Source organism: Panthera uncia, unplaced genomic scaffold (genome assembly GCF_023721935.1).
Source record: "Panthera uncia isolate 11264 unplaced genomic scaffold, Puncia_PCG_1.0 HiC_scaffold_1379, whole genome shotgun sequence".
Lineage (NCBI taxonomy): Eukaryota > Metazoa > Chordata > Mammalia > Carnivora > Felidae > Panthera > Panthera uncia.
Window position 1 is genome coordinate 2052 of NW_026058007.1, and position 10980 is coordinate 13031.

Consider the following 10980-nt stretch of genomic DNA (forward strand, 5'->3'; position numbering starts at 1 on the left):
ATAAACCTAACCAAAGATGTAAAAGATCTGTATGCTGAAAACTATAGAAAGCTTATGAAGGAAATTGAAGAAGATATAAAGAAATGGAAAAACATTCCATGCTCATGGATTGGAAGAATAAATACTGTTAAAATGTCAATACTACCCAAAGCTATCTACACATTCAATCCCAATCAAAATTGCACCAGCATTCTTCTCGAAGCTAGAACAAGCAATCCTAAAATTTGTATGGAACCACCAAAGGCCCCAAATAGCCAAAGTAATTTTGAAGAAGAAGACCAAAGCAGGAGGCATCACAATCCCAGACTTTAGCCTCTACTATAAAGCTGTCATCATCAAGACAGCATGGTATTGGCACAAAAACAGACACATAGACCAATGGAATAGAATAGAAACCCCAGAACTAGACCCACAAACGTACGGCCAACTCATCTTTGACAAAACAGGAAAGAACATCCAATGGAAAAAAGACAGTCTCTTTAACAAATGGTGCTGGGAGAACTGGACAGCAACATGCAGAAGGTTGAAACTAGACCACTTTCTCACACCATTCACAAAAACAAACTCAAAATGGATAAAGAACCTGAATGTGAGACAGGAAACCATCAAAACCCTAGAGGAGAAGGCAGGAAAAGACCTCTCTGACCTCAGCCGCAGAAATTTCTTACTTGACACGTCCCCAAAGGCAAGGGAATTAAGAGCAAAAATGAACTATTGGGACCTCATGAAGAGAAAAAGCTTCTGCACTGCAAAGGAAACAATCAACCAAACTAAAAGGCAACCAACGGAATGGGAAAAGATAAATGACATATCGGACAAAGGGCTAGTATCCAAAATCTATAAAGAGCTCACCAAACTCCACACCCGAAAAACAAATAATCCAGTGAAGAAATGGGCAGAGAACATGAATAGACACTTCTCTAAAGACGACATCCAGATGGCCAACAGGCACATGAAAAGATGCTCAACGTCGCTCCTCATCAGGGAAATACAAATCAAAACCGCAGTGAGATACCACCTTGTGCCAGAAAGAGTGGCTAAAATGAACAAATCACGAGACTAGATGCTGGCGAGGATGTGGAGAAATGGGAACCCTCTTGCACTGTTGGTGGGAATGCAAACTGGTGCAGCCGCTCTGGAAAACAGTGTGGAGGTTCCTCAAAAAATTAAAAATAGACCTACCCTATGACCCAGCAATAGCACTGCTAAGAATTTACCCAAGGGATACACGAGTGCTGATGCATAGGGGCACTTGTACCCTAATGTTTATAGCAGCACTCTCAACAATAGCCAGATTATGGAAAGAGCCTAAATGTCCATCAACTGATAAATGGATAAAGAAATTGTGGTTTATATACACAATGGAGTACTATGTGACAATGAGAAAGAATGAAATATGGCCCTTTGTAGCAACATGGATGGAACTGGAGAGTGTTGTGCTAAGTGAAATAAGCCATACAGAGAAAGACAGATACTGTTTTCACTCTTATGTGGATCCTGAGAAACTTAACAGAAACCCATGGGGGAGGGGAAGGAAAAAAAAAGAGGTTAGAGTGGGAGAGAGCCAAAGCGTAAGAGACTCTTAAAAACTGAGAACAAACTGAGGGTTGATGGGGGGGTGGGAGAGAGGGGAGGGTGGGTGATGGGTATTGAGGAGGGCACCTTTTGGGATGAGCACTGGGTGTTGTATGGGAACCAATTTGACAATAAATTTCATATTTAAAAAATAGAAAATAAAAAATAAATAAAAGCTCACACAAAAAAATAAAAAAATAAAGTATGTATCTTCCTCAATATCTCCAAGTTTAGAACTCTGGTTTTAAAGTTTTAAGAGAGCACACATATTTAAAAGCAAGCAATTTTTATTTTGTATGAAGCAGTTAAGACAGTAATACAAGTAGGATGTCAACCTAATAAAGCTAAATGTTTGGGGAAACATTAGCATGTACAGTATTGCTTTTAGCTTCTAGATAGGAGTACATATTAACTACTGTAAATTTCTACTTGGCCTCTTCTCCATTCTGTTCTCTTCAGTTCTTAGGAAAGAAATATCCAGGGGGAGAAAATGTTCTTTCTCTAATTCAAGACTGCGGACAGTATGTGAACTTGAATAAGGAAAGCCAGGAGCAAATTGTCGTCATGCTTGTTATCATTATTATTTCGCAGAGATCTCGCACAATGCCATTCGGGTTTGTGGGGTCTAGAACAGAGTGCACTCTTTTGAGTCAGACAGATCTGGTGGAGAATCTCTGCTCTGGCATTTACTGGCTCCGTGACTTGCTACATTACTTTGAGCAAGTTACTTCACCTTTAAAGTCTTGTTATTCTCATTTCAGAAAAGAAGATAATACAGAAACTATCTTGCTAGGTTAACTTGAGAATCGAATAATGTGTTAAATGAAGGATTTGCTTCTGAAAACTTCCTGGTTTAAAGAAAACAAAAATTCTACTGATCATGTGAAGCAAATGACCTGTATTTGCAGTCAAGTGTGGTAAATGCCTCTCCTCTCTCCACCTCCCTACCTCTAGGTGAACTTGAAGGTACACAGGGGTTGAAAGGTGACGTGGACCAAGACTGCCTCTGCTTCTCTGCCCTTTTCCTCTCTGGCAGTTGGCCCTGCCTCAGACTCAGGAGCCTATTCAGCTCATCCTCCTTCCTCTGAAGCCAAATCCGAAAGCACAGGCCAACGACGAATACACTTACTAACACTAATTAAACCGAAATGAAATGTGTTTTGTTCTTCAGCAAGTTTTCACATTAAGTGATAGATTTCATCTCGAATTATACAATGAGTCAAAAACAGAGCATGACGTAAAGTGGCAGAACTAGCCCCAGAATTTTGGACCATGGCTCTGCTTCTTACATTGGGTGAAGGTCACCGTGGCCGTGGGAAAGCCACCAAGTCTCAACTGAACTTCAGTTTCTCTGGCCCCGCATTTGTTCCATCATGGTTTCGGGGAGCTCCCGGCTGGAAGAGCTGGAATCCTTTCATCCCTAGCAGCTCTCATGAGTGGAAACCCCCTCCCTTGGTTGGCACGAGTGCCCTTCTGTGCAGCCCTCCTCCTTCTCCTGGCCACTCCCCTCCCCTCCAGGGGAAGGCTGGAGCAGTCCTGTTTCTTCTACCCTTCATCTAACACTTCCTTTTGCCAGCAAGACTCCTTCATGCGTATTTCTAAGAACTCTGACTTGTTAGGTACATTTTCATTTATTGTTTTAATTTGTAATGTTCACATGATTAAAAATACAAAAATATGCTGGAAAACCTCCCTCCCCCTGCTTCTTCCCCTAGCCTCGTTTCCCCAAAACACAGGTCATCATTGTAGTTTATTCTTATATATTCTTTATTTGTTCATGCACAAGTTAGGTCAAATAGAAAATTTGTTTTACATTTTATTAAAAAAAATTTTTAATGTTTATTTCTGAGAGACAGACAGAGACAGAGTGCGAGCAGGGAAGGGGCAGACAGAGAGGGAGACACAGAATCCGAAGCAGGCTCCAGGCTCCGAGCTGTCAGCACAGAGCCCAACGTGGGGCTCGAACTCACGAACCGCAAGATCATGACCTGAGCCGAAGTTGGACGCCTAACCGAGTGAGCCACCCAGGCGCCCCTTGTTTTACATTTTAATGTCAAATACAGCACTTTATACACACTGTTCTTCATCTTGCCTATTTTTTTACTCTTTTCTTTCAGTATAGGAAGAGCATCCTCACTCTGTTGTCCAGCCAGGTGGTGTTCCTTTGCGTGACTATACTTCAACTGTCTCAAACTAAAAGAATTTGAGTGGTTTCCTGTCTTTTGATATTATAAATAATGCTGCAGTGAACAGTATTGTATGCACGCCATCAGACACATATGCAAGCATTTTTATAAGATCAATTTCAAATTTATGGATCAAAGATGGTAATTTTAACAGATATCAATATATTGCCTCTACAGTGATCCTACCAATTTCCAGCGCTCTGGCAAATTATAGGAGCATCCCTCTCCAAAATCTCCACGAAAGTGTAGGCCTTCAGCTGTTATGAATGGCATGCTGTTCACTTTTAATTTGTATTTTTTATCATTATAAGTGAGGTTGAACCTGTTTTCATGCATTTGTTTTCCCTCTGCAATCTGCTGTTCGTGACCTTTGGCCATATTTCTATTGTGTCACCTGTAACAGATATTCAGTGTGTATTGACATTTTCAAGTCTGGCAATGCACATTATTCCTTGTACTTCTTAATGTTTCTACCAATTTCTGGCAAAGAAATCAATGGATGTGCTAAGTTAAGAAATTAGTACAGTGGAAACGTACCTCATTTACTCTGAGGAAAATAAACCCATTTGAAGAACCAAGTATGAAATACTGATGAATCTATTTTATCTCATGAAAATTTAAGATGAATGGAAAATACAAAGTGACATTACAAAACAAAGACCATTGTAGTCACTACGCATAATCTTAAAGGACAGGTAAATATACATATATCTACACACACGAAACCAAAGCAATTAATGACAAGAAGAAATAATAGTCTCTGGAACAGTCCTCCCGCCCCTCCACCTACCCTATGCTTCTAAAGTCTGCCCTCGGCTCATGCTCCACATTCTTCGAGGAATGCATTCCTCGTTTGCTTATCTTTCTTATCAGCTGGAGTGCAAAGAAGAGACACCGGTTGATTTCTCCTCGAACAATGGTCCAGGCACAGCTGCTGTACTCTTGGCTTTCCAGGTAATCGTGGATCCTTTGGAAGTACATTTTAATCGGTAACCTAACGTTCTCACTCCCCAAGATGCTGCTGTCCTGCTGTGCTTCCAGGCCTGTGAGTGTTTCTAGGTATTCCAGCTGTTGATGAAGCTCAGTGAGGAACTTCTCCACGTGGCTTTCCTCCCAACCGCCCGAAGAAGTATTTGCCCTGAAGAGGTTGAAGATCTGCTGAAGCATCTCGTGAAGAATGGCCAGTGCTTGTCCTTCCTGGTACTGACGAGGATTCACAGACCGCTGGGGAAGCAGGAAGTTTTTCCTGTGTGGCAGACACTGCTGAATTGATGAGCTTTGCAATGTACTCAAGAGTTTTAAACTCTCTCTGTTTACTCTTTGTTGGAAGAGAGCCAGTTTCAACTCTAGGGAGAAGATAGTAGAAGAGGCCAACAGCACCGACACAATTTCAAAGAAATGCTTGTTAATCATGGTGAAGGTCAAATATGCCACTTATCTCTGGGCAGACTTAGGAAAGCTCCAACTTTAGTGAATGTTTGCCTTTCATGCAGCTCAGATTGTTCTGGAAGGTGTTCTCTTTTGTTGGTTTTGTTTTCTGATGCTGTCATTACTCCAAGATTACATACTGGGTTTTCTGGTTCCCTTTTCATAGTGTTTATGGGACATTTCCTCCACTTTCCCCATTGTGTTGGCTGTTTAACGAAGTAACCAAAAGAACTTGATTCATTGTATGTGTTCCTTGGATAATTACAGACTAGTCACCCAATATGATTTTCTATTACTCTCATTATGTATTAGATACAAAGTTTCACTCAACACAATATGCTTTCTAAATATTTAGTCAAGCTTATTAAAGTTCTTTTATTGAGAGTATTTTTTTAAAGGAGTACTCTTTCATGGAGTAATATTTATCACAGGCTTAGCAGCACCTATAGGGTGCTTGGACAGGGGGTGGGGGGACAGGGAATTAAAATCTATACAGACTACTAAATTTAAAAACTCAAGTAGAACTGTAAATTTGTGCAAACGCTTGAGCAAATTAACCTTAAAATATGTATGAGCAATCTAAAATTGTTTTTTAATGTTTATTCATTATTTATTTTTGAGAGAGAGCGAGAGAGAGAGCAGGTGAGGAGCAGAGAGAGAATCCCAAGCAGGCTCCTAACTGTCAGTACAGAGCCTGACATGGGGCTCCAACTCCCAAACCATGAAATCATGACCTGAGCAGAAACCAAGAGTCGGACGCTCAACAGACTGAGGCACCCAGGCATCCCAAATTGTTTTATATCTTACTAAAGTAGTTCAATATCTAAGTTTCTAACCTATGAAAGTAATGTGAATCAGAAAAAAATTAGCAAAAGAAGGTCATTATAAAGTTATTACAACTGCAGAATATTAGAAATGGCTTATAGGTCCAATAATAGGGAAATGGATAAATAAATGTTGGTATATCCATATAATTAAATGCCATGTAATCATTATAAATGATAAAGTTATATGTGAAAAGGTTGGGCAGTTGGCTGATGTACATTCCCTCGGATACCACTAAGTATGGTAAAGCAAAGCTACTATCTTTACATTAATAATGCCTCTTGAATTACAAATACCCAGTTCCACATTTTAAGTCCTCCCAAATATGCCTTCAATCTACCTTTCCAATCTTATCTCCCACTGTTGCTCCAAATATAAGGTAAGGGAAACTGAATTCCAGATAAAGTTAATGACTCACTATTTCCTTAATACACCTAGCAGAGGTGTGTGTGTGTGTGTGTGTGTGTGTGTGTGTGTGTCTTCTCTCTCAGAAATATCACCCATTGTGTTACCTCCTTCACCTCTAATATGTGTCTGTGCAAGGACTAAGGGTTACTTCTTTAGGATGTAGATTTCTTTTACGAAGCTATAATCTGTCTTCTGGATCCTCACAGCATTGTATACCTTTTTAAAAACACTTTTCTTGTTCTGTCTTATGCATGGCTATATATTTTTGTCACATTTACATTTATGTGAGTATGTAAGTATGATTGTCATATAGCAGGGTTACATCTAACCATGTTGCTATTTGTTTTCTAATTGTTCATATGTTTTTTTCCCTTCTTTTGGATTGATTTCAAAACATGATTCCATTTTATCTCCACTATTGGTTTATTAGCTTTACCACTTTATTTTTATAGTGCTTTCTCAGGGTGTAAAATATATGTCTTTGGGGTGCCCGGGTGGCTCAGTCGGTTAAGCATCTGACTCTTGATTTCAGCTCAGGTCATGGTCAGTTTGTGGGATCGAGCACCATGTGGGACTTTGTGCTGACAGTGTGGAGCCTGCTGGGGATTCTCTCTCCCTCTCTCTCTGCCCTTCCCATGCTCGTGTGCTTTCTCCCTTTCTCAAAATAAATTTAAAAACTTAAAAAATATTAAAATATATATCTTTATTTAGCATATTACAATTTACTTTCAAATAATATTACACATGGCTTAAAGGATATCACAATATACTCTTCTCCATCCACTCATCCTTTGTGCTCTAGTTGCTAAACATTTTCATGTGTTTTAAACCCCACAAACATTGATACTATATTTATTTTAAATAGCCAATTATATATTTTAAAGAGATTTTTTAAATGAGGAAGACTTTCTTCTATATTTACTCATTATCATACATTTACCAACATACCATTTCTGGTGCTGTTCATTTCCTTTCAGTAGATCTAAATTTCTATTTGCTATCATTTTTCTTGAATAACTATTATTATTCTTAAATCCTTTAATAATTCTTGTATCTCAGTTCTGCTGGTGACATATTCTCTTGGCTTTTTGTTTGTCTGAAAAAGCATTTTGCCTTCAGTTTGAACATACGTTTTTGCTGAGTATAGAATTCTAAGTTGAGATAGTTTTTCCCTCAGTACTGTAAAGATGTTGTTCCATTGTCTTTTGGCTTGCACGATTTCTGAAGACTGCTGTCATCTTAATTTTATTTCTTTTGCATAATATGTCTTCTCTTTCCCCAACTGCTTTTAAGGTTTTCTCTGTACCATTATATTTCAGCAATTTGATGATAATGCGCCTTGATGCAATTTTCTTCTTGTGTCTTCTATTACGAGTTTCCTAAGCTTTTTGAATCTGTGAGTTTATAATTTTTTTTAATTTACTTATTTTTGAGAGGGAGACACAGAGCATGAGCGGGGAGGAGGGAGAGACAGAGAGACACAGATCCAAAGCAGGCTCTAGGCTCTGAGCTGTCAGCACAGAGCCCGATGCAGGGCTCAAACTCACGAACTGCGAGATCATGACCTGAGCTGAAGTTGGGCGCTTAACCAACTGAGCCACCCAGGCGCCCCGATAATTTTAATTAAATTGGGAAAAGTTTCAGACCTTATTTTTTTCAACATTTTTTATCTCCTTCTGGGACTTTAAGTACAGATATATCAGACCATCAGTATGATCATACAGGCCACTGATGTTTTGTTCGTTTAGCTTTTTCTCTTTTATTTTTGATCATTTCTATGGCAATGTCTTCAGGTTCAGTGATAATTTCTTCTGCTTTATCTTATCTGAATGTTAATCCCATCTAGTATATTTATCACTTTAGGTAGTATATTTCTCATCTCTAGAAGTTTATTTTGTTCCTTTTTGATATCTTTCATTTCTTTCCTCATCACGTTCATCTTTTCTCTTATCTTCCTGAGCTTATGTGGTTTATATATGATAAGTGTTTAAGCTTCCTTCTCTGCTAATTCTGTCATTTGTGTCATTTCTGGGCCTTGTTTCATGATTATCTTTTCTACTGCTTATGGGTCCTATTTTCCTATTTCTTTGTATGCCTGATGGCTTTTGGCTGGATTCAGAACATTCTAAGTTCTACATCATGGGTACTGGATTTGTTAAGCCCTACATATATGGCTGGGCTTTGTTGTAGGACATAGTTGAATTACTTGGAATCTGTTTGATTTGTTGGGGGCTTGTTTTTCAACTTTGGTAGCATGGATGGAGCAGACTTTGTAGTCTAGGGTAATGTCATCTCACTACCAAGGGACCATCCTTATAAGGACTCTACTCACTGTTCCCTGTACTAGTAAGTCTTTGCACTCTGGCTGATGGAAGCAGGAGATGTTCCCAGCCCTGTGTCCACCCTGGGGATAGTTGGCCCATTCCTTTTTAAAAAAATATTTATTTATTTTGGGGAGAGCACAAGCAGGGGAGGGTCAGTGAGAGGGGGACAGATGATCCAGAGTGGATTTTATGCTGAAACGTTGACGGCAGTGAGCCTGACATGGAGCTCGAACTCAGGAACAGTGAGATCATGACCTGAGCCAAAGTCTGACGCTCAGCCCACTGAGACACCCAAGCACCCACGCCGATTCCTTCCTGAGTATTCTTTCCCCAGTCTTGAGATTCTAAGTGACATGGACACTAGGTATTCTTAACAAAAAGTTGTGTGTGCAGGGCACGTGGGTCGCTCAGTTGGTTAAGCGTCTGACTTTGGCTCAGGTCGTGATCTCGCGGTTCGTGAGGTCGAGCCCCGTGTCGGGCTCTGTGCTGACAGCTCAGAGCCTGGAGCCTGCTTCAGATTCTGTGTCTCCCTCTTTCTCTGCCCCTCCCCCACTCACATTCTGTCTCTTTCTCTCTCAAAAATAAGTAAAAACAAACAAAAAAAAAAAGAGTCGTGTGTGTGCATGTGTATGTGTACATGCACTTGAGTGTGTGCCTGTACACACGCATGTGCATGTAGAGGGTCACGAATGACATATGAAGCCCATGAAATGGCAAAGACTAGTGTGTGGGTCCCTTTTGTCTAAATCTAAGGATGGTATTAAGGGAATCTACTGCCAGCTTATAATACTTCAGAGAAAAACAGTGGAAAAGTATGACAATGAAAAAAAAGTGCTAAGTCTTAAGTATCACTGATTCAGACAAAGTCTTTGAAAAAAATAGAATAGGGGCACTTGGGTGGCTCATTGGGTTAAGCATCCAACTTTGGCTCAGGTCATGATCTCACAGTCCATGAGTTTGAGCCCCACGTCAGGCTCTGTGCTGACAGCTTGGAGCCTGGAGCCTGCTTCAGATTCTGTGTCTTCCGCTCTCTGACCCTCCCCCGTCATGCTCTGTCTCTCTCTGTCTCAAAAATAAATAAACATAAAGAAAATTTAAAAAAAGAAAGAAAAAATAGAATAAACTACCAGTGGCAATCTATCTTTCACTAGAATGGACTTTGTAAGTGGTTTTTAAATGTGCTCAAATATACATTTTTATCTATTCACCTTTTTCCCCACAAATTTATTTAACACTATTGTCAATCTAAAAAACATTAATGCTGCAAAAAAAACCTCGCGATTACCTCTCTGTGTTCAAAACATACCACAATAGCTCATTAGTAAGAAAGGCATTAAATTTTTTTTTAATGTTTATTTATTTTTGAGAGATAGAGACAGAGCAGAAGCAGGGGAGGGGCAGAGAGAGGAGACACAGAATCTGAAGCAGGCTCCAGGCTCCAAGCTGTCAGCATAGAACCCGATGCAGGGCTCGAGCCCACTAACCGTGAGATCATGACCTGAGCTTAAGTCCAGAACGCTTAACCAACTGAGCCACCCAGGCGCCCCTGTAAGAAAAGCATTTTACATTTAACCAAAAGATGGCAGCATAACATCAATTACTTAGAGCCTGGTATCATCTTGCACTGTTGGCAAGAGAAATCCAAAAGTTCATGGCACCTAGTGGTCTAATAATGTGTGGTCAGCAACACATTATTACTTTGACAAAATGAATAGTTCCCATAATGCATAAGATCATTAATTACTCTAAGTCATATGAAGATACTTGCTGGTTAGTATTGTGAAGTCTTTCCCTTTTCTTGCCTTGATCGCTTTAATGGACACTTGTTGCTTCCTGACTATTCACAGACATCACTTCTCCCTTTCCTAAGGGCTGTTGGTCAGCACAACCTGACTTCTCTGCATGCTCTCGGGTCTTGTGCTTCTGGCCAGAGTCCCCATCTGATACATCTAGCCCTCATCCAGGCTACTCACTACCTCACTTTCCCTGGACTCAGTGATTATTTTGAGCATGGTCATTTGTCACAATGATCTCAACACACCTCTGCCCCCTTTTTCTGAGCATCTATTTACAAAAATTTAACCATATTAATTTATCTGTCATCAGACGCTGTTAGTTAGAAGTGATCTTAAATGACATATAATCTCTGCTTCGTATACCTTTTCTGAAAAATCCAGTCCTAAAACCACTATTTGGGCAGAAAAAAGGTAAGAATTGTGCCAGCAGAGGTGGGG

General features: G+C 39.9%; 1 protein-coding gene across 1 annotated transcript; it reads right to left on the reverse strand.

The window, feature by feature from the left end:
• Positions 1-1943: 1943 nt before the first annotated feature.
• On the reverse strand, positions 1944-5349 carry LOC125916990 (interferon epsilon-like). The gene has a single exon (XM_049623255.1). The coding sequence runs from the start codon at positions 5172-5174 to the stop codon at positions 4548-4550; it is 627 nt and encodes a 208-aa protein (XP_049479212.1). The 5' UTR covers positions 5175-5349; the 3' UTR covers positions 1944-4547.
• Between the last annotated feature and the right edge of the window lie 5631 nt (positions 5350-10980).